Source organism: Rutilus rutilus (assembly GCF_951802725.1).
Source record: "Rutilus rutilus genome assembly, chromosome: 21".
NCBI lineage: Eukaryota > Metazoa > Chordata > Actinopteri > Cypriniformes > Leuciscidae > Rutilus > Rutilus rutilus.
This window is the reverse complement of record NC_140226.1, coordinates 25,101,320-25,126,922: the sequence shown is the minus strand read 5'-3', so window position 1 is coordinate 25,126,922 and position 25,603 is coordinate 25,101,320. Positions and strand designations below refer to the sequence as shown.

Genomic DNA, 25,603 nt, shown 5'->3' with positions numbered 1-25,603 from the left:
TTCCTATCTTGTGTTCATTTGTACTAATATAAATTATGATCTGGTACCATTAAATTATACTACATAGATTTCCATATTGTTGGAAATCTTCTACTCTTTCTTCGTTCTATTTGTCCGTCTACTCATTTACATTGCCTAATATTGGAATAAAAATCTTTCAACTGTATATTGGATTCTGTCATAACACCTGTTCTCATCAGACAACAGAGGGCACCAATACATTCAGTAAAAGTTTGTGCAAAGAGACATTCAGAGTGTGGTTACAGAAGTATTGGCATGAACAAATTGCTTTAAAAGCTTTGTTTTTTTATTTTATGGAAAGATGTATTGACTGGATCCACAGACAAACTTTTGGCACATTACTCCCCCTCAAACACGTTAAAAACAACCATGTAAAATAAAAAAATAAAATAAAAAAACAGCCAGATGCAAATTCTTCACAAAATCATTTTCTAATAGGCCTAAATCCATATATTTCTATGAAATGAAACTATTTTTGAAACACTTATACTAAATCGGTGTGGAATGAGACGGTGGAAGCATGTGAGCCTCTTTGTTACATTAAAATGCTGCATGTGTTGAACACCAAAGGGTGAAATAAGGACAGGGACATATTTGAGGACATATCTGACCTTTCTGGACCATAGTTGGATTGCTCAACTGTGCTCATGCATGGATGGATTTGAACTATAGCACCATGTTGAAAATTCATACTACCCTGATTCCTGTGAAAAATATAGTACAAATAGAGGTGATTGTCTTCCATGCATAATTAATACTTGCTTGAAAAAGGCCTACACTGCAAAAAAGAAGTGATTATGCTAGATGTCTGTAAATCCACCTTAATATCTTTTTACTTTTACAGCAAATTTTTCGAAAATGAAGGCACAGACAATCATTTTGTTTTGTCAGTTTACAAAATATCTCACAAATGAGAAAAAATCCTTCACAGAGGTCATGAAAACCCTGAGCTCCAAGACAAAGCTTTTGTATAATAAAAGTGTTTGTAACAGAAAGTCATTTTGCTTAAATAAAAAAATAATATTACAGGCAACTAAAGGTTAAGATCTTAATAAAATTAGGTGTCTGAATTGTCCAATATTCATGTGACTAAAACTAATATAGGACAAAATTCATTCCAATTAAAAACACAATATTTCAAGGCAAGCATAGTCAAAGCTCAAGCATATTATTTTTCCTCCACCTGTTTTATATCTCATGGTGAATTCTTCATTCAAATAAGTTTTCATTAAAGGGATACTCCACTTTCTTTGGAAATAGGCTCATTTTACAACTCCCCCAGAGTTAAACAGTTGAGTTTTATCATTTTGGAATCCATTCAGCCGATCTCCGGGTCTGGGGGTCCCACTTTTAGCATAGCTTAGCATAATGAATTGAACCGGACAAGACCATTAGCATCTCTCTCAAAAAAATGAACAAAGAGTTTCGATATTTTTCCTATTTAAAACTTGACTCTTCTGTAGTTACATCGTGTACTAAGACCGACGGAAAATGTAAAGTTGCGATTTTCTAGGCTGATATGGCTAGGAACTATACTCTCATTCCTGCGTAATAATCAAGAAACTTTGCTGCAGTACCATGAGTCCAGCAGGCGTAATGATATGACGCAGCGCCTGATAATAGTCCCCAGCTCAGTAGCCTATTATCAGGCGGCATGTGCTGCATCATATCATTACGCCTGCTGGACTCATGGTACTGCAGCAAAGTTTCTTGATTATTACGCAGGAATGAGAGTATCATTTTCCGTCGGTCTTAGTACACGATGTAACTACAGAAGAGTCAAGTTTTAAATAGGAAAAATATCGAAACTCTTTGTTCATTTTTTTTGAGAGAGATGCTAATGGTCTTGTCCGGTTCAATTCATTATGCTAAGCTATGCTAAAAGTGGGACCCCCCAGACCCGGAGATCGGCTGAATGGATTCGAAAACGGTAAAACTCAACTGTTTAACTCTGGGGGAGTTGTAAAATGAGCCTATTTCCAAAAAAAGTGGAGTATCCCTTTAAAGGTGCACTCAGTAATTTCCCTCATTATGAAATTAGCTGTTTGATTTTTCTTGGAGCTGGGCAAAATGTAGATTTGTTGAAGTTGCTCCAAGTTGCTTGAGGAAGTTTTCCTCAATGCATGCTGCTTGGATTTATTGTACTTGTGTTTAAATAATTATAATGCCTGTTTGTTATTTGAAGAGTTTTAAAATAATATCACCAGATCATTATTTGAATACTTCAAACCATAAATGGGTAATTACCGATTTCTCCAAGTGGTGGACGTTCTACATTGTCATCAGTAACTAAAAACATTACTTTTTCATCCACGCCACTAGGCGTCAGTATAAGTGTCAGTATCATATGGTCAGTATATCAGCGCAACATAAACCAAAAATATACTGAGTGCACCTTTAAATACACGAGTGCCAGTGCCACCAGAAGAGATGTTCCTAGACGTCTAGTAAACGCTCATGGTGACGCTCATGTCTCAGTCCCTTACTGTATCCACCAAAAAGTGTAATAGCTATTATACAGTTCAATATTTCCTCAAACCTACAACGACTTCAATAGTAGCGGTTCAGGCTGCGTGTGCCCGGCATATCTGGCTGTCCGTTCATCCAGATCTCCCGTATAATCCGCTCGCGTTCTTCCAATCGCTGCGCGCGCTCCAGCTCTTCGGCGGAGGTAAACACGTTACCGAGCGTTCGTTCAAAGCGTCGGTGGCGGCGTGCTGAGAGGTCGGAGGCATTGTCCCAGTCTGAATCGCTGTCGCTCGTGTCACTGGTGCTCTCCGCAGTCTTTCCTGTTTTCCTGGGCGCTTGCTGCCTTTTGCAGTCGGTTCGACAGGAGATCTGCACCACTAACGCGATGAGAGTGAGAACCAGTCCCAAACACACTCCACACACAAAATACAGTGCCGCCCGTTCCGGCTGATCTGCAGAAAAGTTCAGAAGGTTAGAAACGTTTGCATTCGTTTGGTGTAACGGATTGTGTCCGGATAAATTAAAGTAAAAAAAAATCTAAAATGCAGTTTATGCTTCTGGTGATATGTTTAATTTCCAAAATGTTGTTTATATATATGTAATATATATATATATATATATTTTAAAACATGAAGTAAAAAATGTCAGTGTGTTTCATCTCTTTTACCCCCATATGCATTGGAAAGCATTTCAACTAATAAATGGAGAACTTTTTATGCATTTTGGGCGTTCATTTACACGACAACAGTGTTTTGGGGGCCTGAGAACACACTTATGAAAATGTGTTACAAAATGCACGTTTTTGAAAACGATACCGTTATTGTTTCGTGTAAAATACACAAACGTATATTTAATTTTTGGGAAAACAGTGATGTCAGTTGCATGCGTGCGTATAGAGTGGTGCAGGTATGACATCACTCTGTAGGCCAAAACGCAGAAGCGAGTTAACATTTTAACGTTTCCATCCATAGACAGTAAAAGAAATGGACACAGTGACCCCATAGACTTCAACGGAGAAAAGTGAAGTCAATAAGAAGCACTCATTTCCTGATGGCTGACCATACTGCGCAGACTCAAACTGAGCTTGACGACGTAGATGTGACGTGAGCAACCCGTCTGTCTTCTAGTAGCTGTGCCAAGAGAAATCTGAATCATTCCCTTCCGAAACTTGCAGAGACTGAGAGTGTGAGTAGGAGGTGTCCATGAGCTAGGAGCAGGAGCAACTTTTGCTAAGTATTCTGATGAATAATTTTGTAATTTTTGCCTCCACGTCCCCCCAATTGCCCGCGAGCTTCTCCTCCTGTCCATACGGTAATTTATCTACTTTGCGACAGAGTGGTTATGACGCAATCGTTAGCCTATTTTTACAAAAACTGCTTCTACAGGGCCATAACGTAAGATACAAGGTAATGGAGCCTTTTATACATTTTCGTGTTTCTTTAGAAATAAATAACGGACAAATGAAGTCTTTAAATGCCTCAGATGTAAAGTTATTCGCTGTCAAAGTGACGCCAAAATGAATGGGAGTCAATGGAATGCTAACAGCAGGTGATGGTCTGCTAATCAATGGCGACCCCCGGGGAAGCTTAAGTTTCCGGCTGATGGATTTCCCACTTGGTTCCATCGTCCCGAAGTCAATGGGTGTTTTGAATGGAGTTTTGGTTAAATGTCTGAAAAAAGGTTTGCGGTTAAGCTCAAGACACTTTCACGTTTTATTCTACAACATAAAATACATCAATATTACCCCACTCGTGATTTTTTTGAAGCTGTTACGTGTCTTGAAAAAGGCGGTTGCTAACAAGTGGCTAAATGGGACTACAGACAGAGGCTGTTGGCGACATTAAACGTTATCACACCAAACAGGTAAACTCGGTCCACTTTTACAGCCTCATTATGCTTATAATCATGCTCTTATTAACTATTCTAACTCAAACTTTCTGGGAAAATGTTTTTAGATAAAAACTGAAAGAGTTGTCGGAAGGTGACGTTGGAAGTCATGGGACTGGTGTAGTTCGTTTATAGTCTACTCTACCGACTGCAGTTAGGCTTCAAAATTCATAAAAGTTGTGTTCATCTGTGATAATTATCTTGATGGACAAAACGTGCAAGTATCATAAACTTTTGTTGATCACAGACCTTGTTTTTAGCAATAATCCAAAAGCCTATGGGAAAATCCTATTTTGATGCTAACTTATGGTTGGCCTTCAAAGTGACGTCATACCTGTCCTGCACCACTCTAGTGTTTCTTCACAAAGCCTGGCTGCACAATACAGCGGTTTTAGATTATTTAACACCGTTACTCACTGTTTGGAAACATCATGCTGTAATTAAACTCATATTTTTTAACAGTTGAACTTTAAATATAATTGAAAAACAATTTAAAATGGGTGAAAAATGTAATAAAATAGACAATAAACAATATAATACATACAATTTGAATAATAAATGAAAAGAAATTAGATTGAAATACTTAAGAACTATAAATTGTTATATTGCACTTCCTTAGTCCTTGATCTAGCTTATTTTGGTATAATTCATTTTTATACAGTATATAGAATGAATTATTAGCAGTTTTCATTGAAAAGTACTAAACGTATTCAATATAAAAATATTTTTGGCATATAAAGTGGGCTATATAAAAATCCATTTAGGGAGGGGCAAAAAAACTTGCCTCTGTAAAGGAAAAGGGTGTATGTATAACAAGACAAAAGCTGGAGTTTCATTTCAAAAATTGCAGAATTGCAATTATGCACATGATTATCTTGTGTTCATAATCGTTTGAAACCAAAATTGTACTTGAAAATAGAATAAAAATGAATCGGCCAGTTTTTGTACAGGGTATAGTGGGGATGTGAGGGTAGAAGTAGTGTACCAAACTTGTTTTTACCTGCTATGAAGGAGTAAGCAGCCAGTGCATTGCTCACTAAAGCCATCTCCTCGGTAGTGGCTTGCCTTTCATTGAGGAAAGCTGTAACCATTTCATACACGAACACTCTATGGATCAGTTATTTTGTGGTACTGAAAGAGAGAAAAAGAGAGGGAGATACCACAAGTTAAAACCAGTCTGAACCCACCTTCATTTTTTTTTAAATCCATATAAAGGGAAGCACTGAACCATAGCTTATAATGATGTTGTTTTAAAGAGTGTAATTATATTGGGATTTCTCCCTACATTTAGGCTGTACCATAACCTCATGTGCTGAGAAAACTATTTTTACAGACAGGCTGGAAATTTCCGAACACCAGAATCATGCTATATTACTGTGCAACCACAGACATTGTAACAACCTAAAATTTAATTCATCCTCATCAAACTGTCACACAAGATCAGACAAAAAAGACATTCTGATCCAACATATGCATTATTGTTCACTGACAAGGTGATTGATGACTGCATTTGAGACAATCATAATAGAAATTATAACCTTTCACAAAGAAAGATTTATTTATAGTATGCCATCCTACCCCTGACATTCTCTCATTCTCTCTCGTAAAACCATTTCTAGGCATCTGGGAAAATTTACCCGTAAATTGTTGCCAAATTGCCAGGACATATTGACTGTTTTTTTGTCTTTCATCCCAAAAAGAAGAAATCAAATGTAATGAAACAAAGGTGGTTGAACACAAACAACACCGAGTCAGTGTGGCAGGATGGTTGGACAGAAAGCTTAGAAAGGTTAGTAAATGTTTTTCAGTATAGTCTGGGGCTGGGCTGAAGGTAGACGGCACTCAGAGCCAGTCATTCACGTGGGTGTAATGGAATGTAGAGTCTCGGTCTGTCTCACTTAGAGGAAGACAGGCTGCTCTTTCAGACTGTTGACACTTTACACAGATATAGGCGCATGTTGGTGTTTTTGGTGTTATCCTTAAAATTGTGATTTTTGCCCTGTCCCACCTCAAGAGTTCTTGACCTTCTTGACTGCGTCCATATTAAACCAAGTTCACACCAAGGGCAAAAACTATAACGATATAGAGCAGAGTCCACACCACAGCTATAATGATAACGACACAGTAACGATATTATTGGAATCACTTTCAGAGCGATAATTTTTTCCAGCTGATGAACGATAGAAACATTGACAGCCAATCATAATCCATCCTGCTTTATAGCGCTCGAGCATTTAAAGCGGCAGACGACAAAACTGCAGCGCATGCTTAGAATAAATATATTGTGTGTTGGTTGTGGACACTAAAGCCCCAAAAGCCTCTTTCACACAGCGCTTTGAACCCGGAAAATTGCCAGAGCGCCTTCTGTGTGAACGCAAACACGACCCGGGATTGATGCCGGGATCGATGCCGGGTTGGGGACCTAGTAACATTGCCGTGTTCAGTCCCGGAACGCGCGCTGTGTGAACAAAATCCGTAATAATGCCGTGTTGTAGTGATGACGCCGAAGCGCGGGATCGTTCGCCAGCAGTGAAACGGTAGGCCTACGTAATGCGCAAGTTTATGATCGAATCAGAGTAAAAAATGCACAAGAATGGTTTCTCGAGAGAGAAATCGCAGCTCATCAGCAAACTTAAGACGCTGCTGAGACATTACAAGTCACATCAATGTCACGTGTCTTTACGGGATTTTTACGGCTTGTGTGTGAACGCACTCTGATTCCGGAAAATCACTGGCAGTGTGTGTGAATGAGCCAAAATCAAACGAACCCGGTTCAAATAATATATAAAAAAATATAGTTATCTTTATAGTTGTCTTTATACTTGTTCTTGGTGTGAACAGGCATTTACATGACAACAGCTTAATATGGTGATATTCAAAAGTTTAGGATAAGATTTCTAGCCTCTCTATTCACCAAGGCTTTATTTATTTGATCAAAAACAGAAATATGATTAATAGGGTGGTCCTTATCAAGTCCAATATATATATATATATTTGCAAAATGTTAGTGTCTTAACCTCTTAAACTGTTCCTTTTAACTTCAAAATTAGAAATATGCAAAAATGTTGACAAAAAAAAAGATATTTAGAGGTAGCTCAATCATGTGGAAGATTGCCTATGTTAAACTGTGCGGCGTTATTGTGATATGCAAGTAATATTAAAAGTTGCTGCAAATGAACTACATTTTATTGAACTCAGAGCAACACTGACATGACAACAATCTCAAAAAAACACAAAGTTTTCAACAATCCCTCATTTCTGATGCTCAGCAGCCAGTGTCGACTTTTTGCAGTCTGGATAGATCCGTCGGTGATCTTCCACCACATGAAGGAGAAACTGCAATTGTTCTTCAGAGTGTGTGAGATAGCCATTGTATTCTTGAATCAGAGCCACTCCTCTCTCGGCGTGATCATTGACTACTTTCATTGCATGTATGGTTGCCTGTGCCTCCTGATAATCTGCTTGATTCGGCCAAAGTTCCGGGTCAATTTCAAGGAACGTAATGTAATTTTTTAAACCAAAAAATGTGCTCTAAACCCAAACAATAACCAAGGTGATCATCAATAGAAATATGTATTGGTTCCACCAGGAAAGGTAAATCTGCTAAACCGGGTCATGGATGGATTAATTTGGATTTAGTTTCTACAATAAGTAAACTGAGATATGTATCTAAAATACATATTTAGGAATATATGGTGCATTAGATGCTTTTATGGAGATTTTTTTTGGGAATTTTACTAGCCAGGTACAATATCAATTCAAATGATTTTGTTTTTACGAAAATCATCAAAATCTCAGAAAGTTTAAAGCTATTGAGCTACCAGTAATTATTATGTTACTGCCATAAAAGTTGGCATGCTGTATTTTCTTATATAAAGGAACAATTAAGGGTTAAGAGCATGACAATTGGAGACTTTAAAAATAAGGACCACCCTAATGATTAAATGTTATCACAATTTAAAATAGCTGTTTTCTATTTTAATTTAGTTTAAAATTTAATAATTCCAGTCATAGCAAAACTGAATTTTCAGCATCATTATTCCAGTCTTCAGTGTCACATGATTCTTTAGAAATGTATGAAACAATTAACATACTTCTTTAATATATAGAAAGTGCAGAAGAACAGCATCTATTTCAAATTTAAATCTCTAACATCATAAATGTCTTCACTGTCACTTGTAATAAATTGAATGCGCCTTTTGGAATAAAAGTATTCACTTATTTCAAAACAAAAATCTTGATTCTAAACTTTTAAATGGTGTAGTCTACATATACAATTTTTAATATGTTAAAAATATATTGCTAGAAAATTACAAAAACAAAAAGTCAGTTTTTAGACAGAAAATTCTGAATTTAGTAATATTGTCTTAGTAAAATAAAACACAATTAATACACAATAAAACAGCTTGTATAAAAGTAATTTTAACTTCTTGGGAATCAAATTTTTAACTGCATGTTTTTAAAGCCCTAATTGGTACCATTTACATGGAAAGTACCTGTTAAAAATACCCAGCACTGCTAAGCAAATGTAACTGTTGAGTCTTTCAGTCTGTGCAGTCTGATGAGGCTCTTCATTCACCCTCATTACTATCTTATAATTATGAATATCTCCCAGGCTCTGCACCATAATTTGGATGTTTAAACAGTATTTTCAGGTGTAAATAGTCAAATGCTATGTGAAGCCTCCATGCAAGACAATCACATCACCTTTTGCAAAGTGCTACTGTCTGTGATGCTTGTACTTTTGCAAAAATTACAGCAACACAAATGAATTACTGTTATTTATACTCAGATGCTCAAGTCTTACTTGATCTGCTGATGTTATTGTTTTGCAGCGACATGTTTGTGGTTCTTTTTACCTGTTTAACACAAGATAGCACGTGAAGTTTAATATTGCAGAGTCTGTCTTACCTGGAGTGTGTCGATACAGTGGTCCATCTATGCGAACTTTAAGGTCACACTGCAAAGAACAGAGAACAAAAGAAAGCAAGACACAATGAGAAAGAAACTTCAGCATCCTCCCTTTGGCTCTTCAAAACTGATGGACAAAGCAAAAGAAAAAAATGTGGGGCTACTGTATGAGTCACAGTGATCTATGTAACAGAGCAGCCCCCTCAGTGCTATGATAAGACCTTCAGTGGAAAAACGCTCTTTTCCCAAACTTAGAGTTCATACATCACATAGTATCACTATGAGTCCTTTTCCTGTACACACACTCCTCCATTCAACCACAGTGATTAGTCAGGACCAAAACCCTCCCTAACTAGACAACAACAACAACAACAAAAATGCGTGTTGAAGTTGTACAAAGTTCGCTTGGGACAGGCCAATTATCTTACTATTTGAAAGCCACAATGAGTAAAACCAAAAATTCTGCTTACTGAATTATGACATGATTTTTTTAAGAATGAAACTTGGTCACAATGCGAATATCAGGATTTGGTGTGAGAGCAATATATAGAGAGATGACATACAGTAGGTGGTAAATGACTAGTCAGTGATCATACCTTTGTAAAAAATGATTATCTGTTTAGTGTTTTCATATCTGTACTTCGGAAAACAGTAAATTGTTGTTCTTGTGGTATATAATGTTTTTGGAAAACTTCACTTGACTTTTCCCATGCAGGACAAGTCCTTCTTTCCCACAGAAATCTCATGGGTTTTAACCGGTCATCATATTAAAATAGATCTAAATTTCTTAGCTTCTTCCAATGTCAATACAAGGTTAAAAGAGGCCAGTAATTGAATCTTAAAGCTTGAAAAGGATGATTACATCAGCTTATTTAAATGAATTCAATATTTCATCAAAAAATATGGGACAAAATAATGAGAGATCACAGAAAAGCAATTTAATCCCATCATTCATCAAGGCAAAATACACAAACTACACATTGTCAAAATTATAAATAATAATAAATATTATTAAACTAGTTCACCCAAAAATGGAAATTTTGTCATTAATTACTCACCATCATGCCGTTCCAAACCCGTACGACTTTCGTTCACCTTCGGAACACAAATGATGATCTTTTTTTTTTTGCAAGTTATGTTTTTGGTCTTTTTGTGCCTTTATGTGATAGGACAGTAGAGATTTTGACAGGAAAGCGTGGGGTGGAGAGAAAGGGGAAGGGGATCGGCAAAGGACCTCGAGCTGGGAATCGAACTCGGGTCGCCGGAGGCGCAGTTGCGCTATATGTCGGCGCGTTAACCATGGGGCTATTGGCGCCGACAAATGAAGATCTTTTTAATAAAATCTGAGTGATTTCTGTCCCTCCATTGACAGCTACGCAATTGACACTTTAAAGCTTCAAAAAGTTCCCTAAAGAGATCGTAAATCTAATCCATATGAATTGAGTGCTTTAGGATTAATTTTACGATCTCTTGTCTCATCAAAGTGGTAGTTGCGTAGCTGTCAATGGAGAGTAGAAGTGGCTCAGATTTGATTAAAAATATCTTCATTTTTGTTCCGAAGATGAACGAAAGTTTCACGGGTTTGGAACGACACGAAGGTGAGTAATTAATGACAGAATTCAAATTTTTTGGGTGAACTAATCCTTTAAATAATTCATAAGTTATGACTGAAATCGGTTATCTTAGCCTATCCTGTGACAGACAGGTTTGGTTTAAATATGTTCAGATTCAAAGAAAACAAAAACATTCATATGACGTCCTTCAAAATTCAAAACTCTGATGTAAAGTTTTTTTTAAGTTTAAGTTAATTACAGCATATCATTTTATGAAAATATTAGACAAAATAATGAGAGATGTAATTCTATCATGCTATAATAACAATGAAATGCATTAGCCTACTAAGGCAAACTACAGATTGTCAAATGTGTTGTAAATACATTCACGAGAACACCGATTTGTCATAAGGCCCATAACATTCTTGAATGAATTATGCTTACTATGTTCCCTGGAATTGTCTATTACAAATATTTTGAGAAAGTTTTCAGCGTTGTCCTCTAAATGGAACCACTGTTATGCACCGCAATCAAGAGAGGAAAGCGGCAGCTCATTTTTGGCAGGACTTTATTGAAGCCAGAAGCCTGTAGTATTTGAAGGCCCGGACCAACGGAGCCTGGCTTTAATCAGACACCGAGCCAAACTAAGCCCAAACCTGAGCTTCAAAGCTGGCACAAGCCAATACCCTTTCATTTGACTTCACAAATAGAAGTACAGCAAACGAGCAACTCTAAAATGATGTTGTTCCTCATTGAATAAGTTAAGCAGCATGGCTGTTCTCCCATTTTAAATAACAAACTTCTAATCATTTTAACAGGGAATTCAAGCACCTGTTTCTCAACTATAACATGATATTTAAGTTGAGACAATAATGGGTGAACATCTGCTGTCATTAGTATTCACAGCCAGGGTTAAAATGAGTCAATGTCAACTAGACCTCCCACAAGCATCCCAACCAGCCTGCATTGTTGACCAAGAAGGTCGCTTTTAGCTGGTCAGGCATTTTTCTGTGCCATCTATGTAAGTTCCTCAAGAACAAACAAACAGGTGGAATGGTAAACAGGTGCTTTTTTTTAGTTAAGACTATAGGAACAGTTCACCCAAAAAAGAAAAATCTGTCAACATTTATTCACCTTCATGTCATTGGAAATCTGAATGTTTTTCATGTAGAAAGTTTCCTATGTTTTTGTCCAGACAATGAAAGTCAGTAGGTCCGAAACAACATTGGACCCCATTGACTTCCACTGAACAATAAAATATGTAGCAGTTTACTATAAGAACATTGATTGTTTACTAAATCTGCTTAGCCCTGTGATAAATGTTGACTGCTAAAAGGAATGAACTGCCTCCCTTTCCTACGAACATCAAAATAAACAAGAACGGGCCACATTTTGCGGGGGTGAAAAAACATTACGTATACGTTTTCGTCAGAGGATTGGGATACAAGCACAAAACCATTTAAGTCGTTAAATATCAGAGGGAGCCTGATACTGCAAGTGGCCTTATGAAAATATGTCTTTTCACAGGGGTCTGTTTATCGTGAACTCGTGAGATTCAGAAGAGAAACGAAAGAGCAGAGGGAATGATTCAGACTTCATCACTGTTTTCATAAGAGAGAGAGATTATACTAGACATCACAGGAAAAGATTCATTGGGGAGTTTCAGATTTCTATTTTTAGAAGAAATGTTTAAAAATAGAGGACTGCACGCAGTTTTCCAGCAGCTGTCTCTGATCAGAAGGAATGGCTAAATGGAAGTCTGGTCAAAGAACATTAAGAGAAAGATAAGGAAAGGTGCATGACAATACAGAATATAAGACGGAGAGAGTGTAAAACAATGGAATCTCTCAACTAGTCATGTCTTTGTTTGCTATGCAATCAAACCCCTCAAATATAAACAGATTTAAATGAGCGTTTGAGCATTTTATCAGATGCAAAGCAAACCGAATTCCCGCTACTTATGACTGTTTTATTTTTGTATCATGCAATTTTCATCCCATCCAGAGTTGGTTGTAACCACAAACCACTCCATCTCCTCACACCTCATAAAGGAAGATTAGGAGAGACGGCATAATGAATGCTCAAGATGCCTATGTCTGATCACATAATCCCACATACACATTTGACTTCTTCTAATAATCCATTTTAGTTCATTCAACATGAGCCTGCATGGTTTATAGACATACTGAGTGCACATTTACAGGAACACTTTCATTAACAAAGATAATTAATACTGTAAAAAAAACTAAAAAAAAAACTCTAAAAGACTCAATACTGAGATGGATGGATGGGTGGGTGGATTGATTGATTGATTGATTGATTGATTGATTGATTGATTGATTGATTGATTGATTGCACAGGAGATACTAGATTATTATTGAACAATGAATTTTTCATGAATTAATTCCCTGTGATATTTTTTGGTTTATGGGAGGGACATTGTCATTCAAGCATGAATTAGGGTGAGTGGATATACCTGTGAGTGCAAGATGAGTCATCAGTATTTTTAGTCCATTTTAGAAGAGAAAGACAGTACATTTTGAATGTGTATACAAAAGCATTTGTCAACTTTCAGGAGTACACTATCCAAAGTAAAACCCCAAAGACTACAAATACTAAACTCCAGTTACGATTTCACAGGATCTAACAGATATTATCTTGCATCACTGAGTATTTCATGTTAGAGCCTGAGATCCTAAATACAGCCATGATTTATTTGACTCTCATTTGCCTGCACCACACCGCTTCACCCTCATTATAATCACAAAACATGACTTTGGGCAGATTCATTTGCCAACCTTAATGCTACACTTCCTCTCTGCCTTGTGTTTTTTTTTTTTTTCTTTTCTTCCTTTTTTCTTTCTCCCCTGCTTTTTTCTTCTCTAATATTAGGTTTCAGAATGCAGGGCCAGTCTCGGCTCTCTCCAACTCAGTGAGAGTTAGCTCAGTGAAGCAGAACAGTGGAGCTGGAGGACTTAAATGTACTTAACCCCACACAGATGGGGAAACTAAAGCTTTTCCATACCTCAGCTGCCTCAAGACGAGAGACTACTATTATTTAACGTCACTATAGCCATTTTTTTATTTTTCAGAAATGTTTTTATAATACCACATTTAACCATTTATTGTCACGATGAGAGATTTACTTGGATGAAAAACAAAGGGCTGTTGAAGGATGTTGCCCTTTTGTACTGATTTAGCACCAGTTTCTTTGACCCTTAACCACCATGAGAGAAAAGAGGCTTGGATGCTTACGAAAACCATGTTTAACATGCTGCTGGTTTTTGCTGTAACGGCAAGAAAAACATGATGACTTTATTTAGGTCTGGCTTCTTGGAAACAGAACGAAGCTTTCAACTAAAGAATGTTTTAGTAGAATCACCGTTTTTGAGCGCCTTAGTGGAGAACTATGTTCAAACGGATGCCCCAAGGGATGTCAATGTTAGTGTTCTGTGTTTGTACGGCTCTGTGTGCATTAAAAATAAAGATGCCAGAAGAGGATTTTCATATAGCGATGACCAAGAACCATTTTGCGTTCTCAGAAGAACCGTTCTGTTAACGGTTCTTAAAATAACCTTTTTTTCTTACTGTGAAGAACATTTGAATAATCTTAAGAACCTTTTGTGCAATGGAAATGTTCCATGGATGTTAAACTCTCTTCATGGAACCATCAATGCCAATAAGGAACCTTTATTTTTAAGAGTTTAACTGGCTGGCATAGCATTCCCATTTGAATCCTATTCTCCATTGAACATTTCTTTAAATTTGGGGTCATGGGTAATTATCCTTGGAATGTACAACTCAGGCAGAAACGTATATCCAGAGGCTCTTGTATTGTACTTTTTAAAAACGGTGATGCTTGCCTTAAAAAAAGATTAATACTCACACTGAAGTATTAATGGAAACCTTGTAAAATTCATGCCATTCCACTGTCCTTCACAAAGGTCCTGTCTCTCAGAACACAGACCTAGCTTTACCACGTAAGCAAGCCGGAGGCCAGATTATGCTCTTACTGACAGATCACACTAACACACATGGAAGCGCGCACACACACATTCAGAGCAGACCCCACAGGATAAACAAACAAACATTCAGCCAGGCCTCTTGCCTTTCGTAACGCATATACACAGTATCATCTTTGATCGGGTACCTGAGAGGCCCATTTGACTATTCTGAAGAACACTTGATCATTTATTTCATTTTCATTTCTGTCTTACAAAGCATTTTAGTTGCTTCCAAAAAATATTGATTAACCTTTAAGACCCAACAAATCAAAACAGCTGGTTGAAGTCACTTGCTACACTGGATGTAGAATAATCTCAACAAAAAAAAAGGAAGCCATTGTGTAATGCCAATGGTTGCATGCCTGCAACAGCTGAAACGTTGCCTTCTCAGTTGATCTGCTTGAGGCCACGCACACCTGGCTCAGAATTAAACAGTTAGCAACTCCATAATTATAGGCCGAAGAGTCAACTCTATTAACATAAGACATTAACTGATCTGCAGTATAATAGTTTATTTGAGAAAGAAAGAGACCGTCTGTGTGGACAGATGCTAATTATTACCATATTTATGCAAGATCAAGCTTCTAATGCAGATTAGAATTTATGGCTGCCACAGAACTGTTAAAAGTATTTTGGGCTTATTATGCTGAACTTGTTCACCACACAAGCTCATGAAAGGCATATAAAGGTTTAGTTAATCCAAAAATTCTTTCATTTACTCACACTTATGTTGTTCCAAAACTGTAAACATTTCTTTCCTCCATGGAACATAGATCTATCAAATGGCTTCAGAGGACTTGTAATATATTTGCATATAAGCACAGTGTCATGTTGTGTTGTGTTAAAAACTGTCTGATGTCCACACTAGATGCATCACTTTATCATGCATCGAACAGTAAATGGATGCTCTGTTCTATTTGTGAGGTACTCCCTGTGTTTGTGCCAAATCTGGCAACAGGACAAATGGATTTGGAATGTTTGCTGTAATGCATCCAGTGTTGTTGTTTTGTGGTGTACTAGCTATAGTCCCTTTGTGTCCTTTTTGAGATGCAGGGCAGTGGAATAAAAAAAAAAAAAAGCAAGGTCTCCATTGTTTTTTGTTTTTAAAGGAACCTCTTTTAAAGGAATAGTTCATCCAAAAATGAAAATTACCCCATGATTTATTCACCCTCAAGCCATTCTATGTGTACATGACTTTCTTCTTTCAGACTAATACAATCAGAGTTATATTAAAAAAAGTTCCTGGCTCTTCCAAGCTTTATAATGACAGTGAATGGAGGATGAGATTTTGAAGCCCCCAAAAAGTGCATCCATCCACCATAAACGTACTCAACACGGCTACGGGGGGTTAATAAAGGCCTTCTGAAGCGAAGCGATGCTTTTGTGTAAGAAAAATATCCATGTTTAACACTTCCGACAGGCGGCCTTTATTAACCCCCCGGAGCAGTGTGGATTACTTGGATTGTATGCACTTTTTTGGGCTTCAAAATCTCATCCTCCATTCACTGCCATTATAAAGCTTGGAAGAGCCAGGACATTTTTTGATATATCTCAGATTGTGTCCGTCTAAAATATGAAAGTCATACACACCTAGGATGGCTTGAAGATGAGTAAAACATGGGGTAATTTTATTTTTTGGGTGAACTATCCCTTTAACATGACTCTACATTCTAAATATGACATGAGATACGCAACTGCATCCATCTAGAGTGTTTTGCATTAAAAAACAATGGAAAAGCAGTGCAGTAGAATGCAAAAACTTGTTTTTGAGTTTAAAAATGCAAGATGAAGGGCAGTGGAATTAAAAAATTCATGTTTACACAATGCAAAAACGAATGCAAAACGTGTTCTGTGTGAATGGTCCCTTATTACCATATAGAGTATGACTTTAAATTTGAAAATGGTAAATATTGCAGTTTTGTGGCAGGCTTGCTTTAAAATGACATAACCCTAAAACAGACAACACAACAGCCCATTGTTTTTAGTTTGTTTCCTTGCATTTTTCTTTTTAACCATAGCCACTTGTTCTCTTTTTAATTGCTTAACTGCACCCCATTGGCAGTGCTGATATATGCTGAATCATGAAAGCATGTGATAGGCTGGCCGTAATGCTGCACAAAACACATATCTCATACAAAACATAGGCAAATCCCAGAGTATAATCGCACAGGGGCTCATAAAATACCACATGCTCCCTGCCAGGGTCCTGTGTATTTTTGAGCTTGATTCATACTGACAGAAGGCTTTTTTCCACTTTGTGGAATTACATTATAACAGTACATTGTGACTTCAACCAGCCAAACCAACTGGGAAAATATTAAATTAAGTTTGGAGAACAACTGGAGAAAAAAAAGAAAAAAAACGTGAGGGAGCATAATGAACAACAGCAGGGTCATTAAAAGATTTCAGGAAATATGTAAATACATGTGCTGATGATAAAATGTTATTCATTGTGACACTACTTTTCAAGTGAGAATGTTATATTTTTTTATAGTAATTTTATGCTTTTTGTCGTTTATGGATCTTGAGAGACGCAAGTTATTGTATGCTTCCAATGAATGGAAAAAAGCAACGAGAACATTCTTCTAAATATCTGCTTTTTGTGTTGTGTGTCCACAGGAGAAAGAAAACTCATACAGGTTTGAAACAACATGGCCATTCAGTTTGAAGTCTCTGGCCACTACACTTACTTCAACTAAGACCTGTTTGAATCCTGTGTGTTCAGCCTGTCTCACTGAACAATGCCGCCCTGTGTGTGTTCAGGGCCATCGGCCCCACCGTTACTGCTCTAAGAGCGGGAACCGGGACAGGAGCTGACACAAAGCAGCTGTCGAAGACCACTAGAGTTGCAGGAAGTCCTGCCAACATCTGGTCCTTCTATTAGAGACCTTCCAGAACCAGAGCAGGCGACAGCAGGCTCTAAAAGTGAGACAGACTCTAAAGGTGAGGGAAAGTATTGTTTCTAGTCATGAGGTCTATGGCCACAAGGATATCACACTCTAACAATTGGCTAGGTAGCTATTAGCTAATAGTTCAATTATGGTCTAGACATTGAGGTCTTTGTGTATTTGAGGGTGGAGGTATAAAATAAGAGGTATGACTAAAGGACACTTCCTCCTCACTCAGCACAGAGAAACTCCTGTTAATGATGCCATTAGATAAGAATATAATGCTAAGAAACCTGATTGGGGTATCTGGGGCCTGAAATTGTGCGTGCACTACCAAGTAACAAAAAGTGTTAACACTTTACAGTTGGGTTCAGTATGTTAAGTTTAGTTACTGCATTAGCTAACATGAAATTGCAATACCTTTACAGCATTTAATCTAGCTTAATGTTAGTTATTACATATACTAATAAATTCTTAACATTTGAAGTTGTGTAAATCAACATTGGTTAATATATTATGAACAATCATGAATTACAATGAACAATATTTTATTTGTATATTAACCTGGATTAATAAGTGATTTCTTTTATTGTTAATGCATGATACCTAATGCATTAACTAATGGTAACAAACCGAACCTTATTGTTAATCTTAAACTTGCTTTAATTGTGTCAAACAGCCATAATCAACATTTAGGTTTTGTTTCTGGGCTCAGCGGGTGTCTGGTTGTGCTTGAGGGATGATGTTGACCCTGTTTGGCCCTCCTGAGCAGAGAAAAGACATCAATCTAATGTGAAGTGTTAAAGGAAATCCTGCGAGGGTGCTGTTGTTCAAACAAGAGTCCAGAACCCCTGCGAGTCATTCAACAGCTTTTATTTAACACAGAGAGCAAAGGTGTTCCCTTTTTTTTTCCTTTTTTTTTTTTTTTTTTGGAAGGGGTGGATAAACTAGTTGCATAGTCATAGTCACTTCAATTGCAATGACACGTCGTGTTATTATGTCTTCCTTAAAGTGAGCTCTGAACCACATTATGCAAACCTTCATAATTCATAGCTTTATCAGAGTATATTAATTCAGCAGATAAAAGGATATAGATCATATCTGTATATCTGGCCATAGACGGGAAATATGACCTCAGTTTATATATTCATGTTACAGTTATAGTCAATACCTAGTTGACATTTCACTTAAAACATTAAATAAAAAACATTCAAGTAAAAGGGCAGTGAAACACCTATAAATAAGCCCATATTACATTATCTGATAATAAAAAAATATATTATTATTTACTTTAATTGTAAAACATTATAAAAATAATAGAAAATATTTTATATTTAATATCTTAGATATTTTATTATATATATATATATATATATAAATAATTGTAAAACTAAAAAATAATAATTGAATATATTAGGTATATGTATTATTTTTTATTATTAAATACTTAAATTATTTATTATTAATTATTTAATAAGCATTAAATAAGTGTGCCATTTAATTTGGTTTAAACAGTAACTGCCAAACCCACAATTGCAACATGATCATCATACATTTCCACTCAAACTCACCCATTGTATTCTGTCCATGCACACATCTCAGCTGAAGCCGTAAAAGACTGTTTCGTTTGAGTATTCCACTGTGCATAAGTGAGCTTTCTGCATAAATGAGAATCCATACAAGTCCAAAAGGTCTCAAAGAAGGGAGCAAAAAGTAGGAAGGTAAACTCTCCTGGAGAGTCTGTTTGCCTATTCAAAACAATTCAAAAACTTCACTGGTGGCAAAAGGTGGTCATAGCGCCGAGTGCAGATGCATACTAGAGCTGTGCTTCTCTTTATAACCCATGTCAGGAGGACGCTGTGCCCTAGAAGCTGGAATGTGACACGGAGAAGCCAGGAGGCAGAAATATTCACCACTGACAGACACAGACCAGTCAGAATGAAACTCTGGAGAGCAGTGAGTATGAAAGAAAGGGGAAGAGGGAGGTCTGGGAGACTGAGTGAGAAAGAGAGAGAGAGAGAGAGAGGGAGTCTGGAAAAGAAGGAGAAGGAGGGGGATGGTTGGACGACTAGTAGAGAACAGGACATGACATGGGAATTTCATTCAGCCTGTACTTGGAATTTGCCTGTTAACTTTTGCTGGGAATTCTGCTGCGAGGCTCTCTGGGGGGAAAAAAGCATTTTTGTACACATGTGTGTGTGTGTGTGCACGTGTACAAGAGTGAAATTCATAAAAAAATCATGTTCTTTAAAATGCATGACCATCAAACAGCGTTGAAAAATACACAGTGGTCAGAGAATATATTTGGTAACGTAAGTCACTTAATAATGTATAAATTTCTTTGCAATATATATATAACAAAATATATTACAAAGTGTCCTTTATTTTAAAGACGGACAGCACACGCACACACTTTTGAAGCAAAACATTTCACAAAAACTGGTTTTAATAACAAACCAATAGATATACGTTTCAAAATTAAAAATATTCTGACATTTTCCAGTTGTCAGATGTTAGTGGATCATGTTCATAGGTAATGTACTAAACTAAATACGTAGTTATCTGTAGGACATCTGTGTGAAAAGGAACAGTTTTCAACATTGATAATAATAAGAAATGTTTCTTGATGTTGGTATGATTTCTGAAGGATCATGTGACACTGAAGACTGGAGTAATGATGCTGAAAATTCAGCTTTGCCATCACAGGAATGAATGACATTTCAAAATATATCAAAATAGAAAACCGTTATTTTAAATAGTAATAATATTTCACAATATTACTGATCAATATTTTTAATCAAATAAATGCAGCCTTGCTGAGCATAAGAGACTTTTGAACCAGAAAAAAAAAGCAGTAAAAGGTGAAGTTAGTTCTAGCATCATTTGTCTGAAGCTGCCACTTGAAATATTGTTATGGAATGCAATGAAATTCATACATTTTAAGTGCTTTTGGCTTGTAGGCTATTTGACAAAAGATCCCCCAAAAAAAAAGAAAAAAAAAAAGAAAAACAGGTTTAATGCGTTTAACCTTAGTTTGTCCATATAAACAACGAGCATTCCCATGACCTTTGTGCACACTCATTAAGCTGAGTTTCTGTGGCTTTTATAGACCATAAAAGCCTTAGATAGTCTTTGACCTGCCCACCCAATGTGGCCATCTTCCTCTAATCTGATAGGAACCACTATAGCTGTCTGTCTGTGACTAAGACCTGAGCTTTTGATCGCTCAGCCTGATCTTCTAACAACTCCATCATCACCATCCATGAAATGATCAAAGTTAGTTCAATGTGACCGGAAGGAACTGTGGTTAAAAATCAAGCAAATGCTTTGAAATCACTAACAAACAGTGTTTTAATATCTGAAATTTGATCTAAATCAATGAAAAGATAAGGAAGGGACTTAAAAAGTGGGTTAGATTTGCTGCAGCTTACATTATTTTCATTCTAAACAATGAAGTGCCATATTAGTAGTTGCACAAATAGTCCATATTGCATGAGAGTGCATGATCAAAGAGTAGCCGAGCGTTGACATACCTCATGTAACCTTACTAGATAATAGCTGGTAATAAAAGCTGTTTGAGCAGCCCGCGTTAAACAAACAGTGGAAAACAATGAGCTCTGTACATTTGTTGTCTTGTCTGTCTTCTATTTTCAATTCTCAAATGGCTGAAAAACACTGTCACTAACCAGATAAACGTAATGGGGCTGTCATGATTAAGAAAACCTCTTTTCCCAGGGAAGGTAATTAAGCATTTAATGGGCATGTTAATAGTTCACCAAAAGCACACGAGACCACATGAGCGAATACAAGCAGAGAGACAGAGCCGTGCTCTGCCAGATGAGATCCACAGATTCTGAAGGCACATTATGTAGCAGATTGCAGAGCTACTGAAGTCCAAACTCACTCATGGAGATGATTAGATTAGCGTGATTGTTCAAAAGCTTTACGTAACGTCGGAGCATCTCTGGGGAAAAAAATAATGAGGAAATCTTTTCCTGGCCAAAGATTACATCTACAGCTAAAAACCATATTGATGATGCACACAAAGTGAACAACAATGCATTCGACTATTAAAAGGTACAACATTAAGGCCTGGTTTCACAGACAGGGCTTAGATTAAGCCAGGATTAGGCTTTAGTTCAAATAGGACATTTAATAGCTGTTATAAACGTTCTTTAGAAAAAGAAAAAAGAAAAACATTACCGGGGTATATTAAGATACGTCAGTGCAAGTTGCTTACAGTTGAAACAGCTCAAACATGCATTTTAGTCTGGGACTAGGTTTAAGATTTGTCTGTAAAACCAGGGGTATGACTTACCAGCTTTGCGATTCAAAATGTTACTGCTTTAATTTTGATAATCTGGATCCAGAACTTTTCAATGGATATAAGCATAAACCACATCCTTAACAACACCCCGTCCCTCATTTGTGTTCCTGTTGAACAGGCATAAGGGTCTGCTGAAACAGCACAATTCAGCATCAGCCTTTCAGCTGCCCCATGTGCTGGCCTTTACTGCCCTGCTGCCCAGAGTCAACACATTTCACACAGAGCCCCTGATGGGTCAGCACTGGAAAAATGACGGTATGAAACTATATCAAAAACATTGATACATTCCATACACTTTAGGACATTCAACAGTATTCAGTTCAAGTGTGTGGATTATAGGGTTATTTTAATTCTTCCGAGATTTTGTCAATTTGATGCAAAACGAACATAAATGATGTTACATTCTTACATTTACATTTATAAAATACACGCTTGGGCAAAAAAACGAAATAATATTAAATAAACACAAACTTTTATTTTGGAAATCTGATTATTAAAGGTATAGCGGAGGATTTTCCCGAATTTTAGAAAAGAACCGCCCTCTCCACTTTTTGAAAAAATGCACATGCGCAACACTCTACCTGCTCCCGAAAGGGAACGCCTATTAAACGTGTGCACGAGAGAGCATGCACGAGCTAATCATAGCTTACATTAACTTTTACTAGCAGTGATTTTAAATGGATTTCTCCAAATAGCATGCCAAACTTTACCTGTCAAGTAGAAACTTCGCGACTGAGGCATCAGTGGGAAGCCCAACCTGTGTTTTGAGCGCACGCCATCGTGTGAATCGTGTGCACGAGCACGTACGACGGCCTTACGTAAACATATCACCAGAATGATTGACACTTAGGAGGACCAATAGTCTTGATGATCCACCCGGAAAAAGAAAATCCTCCGTTTAATAATAACAAATATCAGTTTTCGGTACCAATACTGATTAATAGTAATAACAATCATAAATAAAATAATAATAATAATAATAAATTACAAAATGTGAAAAACAAAAATGCTGCTAACGGAGTACATGGAGATGATGCTATTCTGGTCTCCTGACAGGCTGTCTGAACAATGCCCACCCAAGCATTTATATGTCCTAGTTCCTACCTATCCTGCTGGCTATGTCTGCTTTCACATGAAATGTTTTGATAATGGTCGTCTTTTTGATATTACATTAGATGAACATCTTTAAAAAAAAATCTCACTTTTAGAGACCACAGAATAAATTCTTAATGAGGAATTAAAATGTGTATGTGTACATGTATTTTATTGAAATGTATTTTATTGAAATCTGTGAATATAAATAAAAGATGGATTCGCATAATTTACTTGAAATAAAACAATATCTTTATATATATATAGCTAATCTAAACCAACAGATTAGAAATCAGAGCATGGCCGCAGCATTAGACGTGGTTAAATCTAGAGTTACTTTAACAGTGCTTGACATTTGGAGTCCTGCTCTTGTTGCCTCCAGATAGTGTGTGTTAGCCTGGATTTGACAGTACAGTTAGAGTGCATTAGACCTGAGTGCCCTTAACTCTCTCGTGTCTATCAGCCTCCCTACGAGACACAATTAATCATGTCCTTTTGTGCCTGGCACAAAAATATGGACTCCGTGAAGCTAGCAGACAAATATTACCTCGGTGTACAGTGGAGTTCAGACGACACGTTGAAGGGCTGGGATTCAGAATCTATTTTAAACCTGCAAATAAACAGAACGTTGAAGGGTTTTAAATATTGAAAACAAAAGAAGCGTTATGATGCTCTTTGGAACAAAAATCATTTTCATGTGTGTACTAAAATATCTGTGTTGATTCGTTTTACTCGTAAATGTCCTGTTTATTGTGACATGCTTATTGGATTCTTTGTGAGTCACCTTCAGAACTGACGCAAAAGGCTCTCGCTGTGTGCGTAGAAACTGTAGAAAGGGGGCTGATGATATAATTCTACCTTGTGACTCTTAAGATGGAGAAATCTGATAGGAAAGCAAAAGTTCAGGATGAGGCAAAATAAATGTATTCAGCAACTCCCATTCAAATGTTAGGCCTTTGTTTTCACAGAAGTTGAACTGTATCTGTTTAAGTCATTTAGAAGGATTACCACCCCCTCCTGACCGAGGCCGGAGAAATTGAATCCCCATCAAACTCTACCCCTGGGATAACCTCTGTAGGTATTTTGTGTAACCAAAAATACATGAATGAATCAAGAAAGACACAACAAGGATTGAATGCCTCTGCCTGAGGGAAGGCAAAAGGAAAAGAATATTGTAGTTTTATGAGACCCCCATCTAACAGAATACTTAATTCAATCTGAGAATGCAAGCCAAATCCTTTGCCCCAAATCTGCTTTTCATGAGATTTTTAGACCATTTGACCATTTAGACTTAGTGTACATCCATAGTTGGCATATAACATTCATGCCACTGCAAATCCTGGATCAGAGCTTTTGAATTGCTAACCTAAACTTCAGAGAAAAGATCTTTGAGGTAAGGAAGTACAATTCAGGGCCGTTTTAGGCGAGTTCATTTATAGAGGAACTTTAGATTCTACCATATTTTTTGATGAGCACAGTTTTCTTTTCCGTCTTCATGTACTTTCTATTGAGCATTGTAAATTCTTAAAAATATATATATATATCTTACTGACCCAAAACCTTTGAATAGTATATATAAATACCAAATAGCTTGCTATTGCTAGTTCAAGGAGTGTGGTTTTGGGGGGCGGGATATTTTCACTCTAGAGAGAATCTGATTGGACAAAATGAGCGAGTGCAGGATGAGTCATCAATTTTTTTTTTTATGTGAACTAAAAGCTGCATAACTCAAAATGTGAAGTTGCAGTCTACAAATTAATGCATACTTGATTTGATATCGAAGCATAGAGAGATCTGAGACTTCATCAGATGAACTCCAGGGGCATCATTTATAAAATGTTGCGTATAAACCGTCCTACATTTCTTACGATCATTTGCGTACGTTTGATTCAGAGAATCAGCACAGAAAACGTGCGTACCAACTCTTCCTGATGTGAAATTTATAAATCGCAAATGGTCTTGAAATTGTGCGCAGCTGAATGGTGTCAGATCTCGGCTTTGTAAACGCCCCCTAATTAATCTCATTAACATATAAAAGAGCACCAGTCAGCGTCTAAATGCTTTACTAGAGAACGGCGAGCGGAAATAATCGCTTTGATTTCCAAATACCTGCTTTACTATGACTCTGACACAGGGAAAAGTGTGTACGTCTGCTTAGACCCTGACGTGGCGTTAAACACTTTTCCACATCAAAGACAATTTTTTTATAAAAATGAACGTTGGCATGGATATTAGTGTATGCACACTCGAAGTTAAGATCTGTGCGTACACGTTTTATAAATAAGGCCCCAGAACTTCAACTGATAAGGTTAAGATAGAAGAAAACAATTGAGATCTCATCTGTCATGTGGCTGGTGTATAGAGCTCATGTGATGTGAATCTCATACAGCATGATGACACACTTCCATTTATCTAGAACTCCTGATCATATTGATTCTGCTATATTAAATG

The 25,603-nt window shown here is 36.9% G+C and overlaps 1 protein-coding gene across 2 annotated transcripts; it reads right to left on the bottom strand.

Moving 5' to 3' along the window:
• Positions 1 to 287: 287 nt before the first annotated feature.
• On the bottom strand, positions 288 to 19,691 carry eva1ab (eva-1 homolog A, regulator of programmed cell death b). Of its 2 annotated transcripts, XR_014625794.1 has the most exons (5): positions 19,305 to 19,691; positions 9,289 to 9,337; positions 5,378 to 5,508; positions 2,035 to 2,942; positions 288 to 1,260 (listed from the first exon to the last, which is right to left on the bottom strand). XR_014625794.1 is itself a non-coding variant. In XM_084394331.1 (3 exons), the coding sequence occupies exons 2-3, from the start codon at positions 5,466 to 5,468 to the stop codon at positions 2,572 to 2,574; spliced, it is 462 nt and encodes a 153-aa protein (XP_084250457.1). In that variant the 5' UTR covers positions 5,469 to 5,508; positions 19,305 to 19,365; the 3' UTR covers positions 2,459 to 2,571. The 2 variants fall into 2 exon arrangements, 1 of the variants encoding a protein (XP_084250457.1); XM_084394331.1 differs by lacking the exons at positions 288 to 1,260; positions 9,289 to 9,337 and having other exon boundaries at positions 2,459 to 2,942; positions 19,305 to 19,365.
• Positions 19,692 to 25,603: the final 5,912 nt, after the last annotated feature.

What these genes read in the sequence shown, in the direction of transcription:
- eva1ab (XM_084394331.1), bottom strand. Translation starts at nt 5,468, where the DNA reads ATGGTTACAGCTTTCCTCAATGAAAGGCAAGCCACTACCGAGGAGATG. An exon ending in TGCTTACTCCTTCATAGCAG is followed by an intron (nt 2,943 to 5,377) that starts GTAAAAACAAGT and finishes ACTTTTCTGCAG; the next exon opens with ATCAGCCGGAACGGGCGGCA.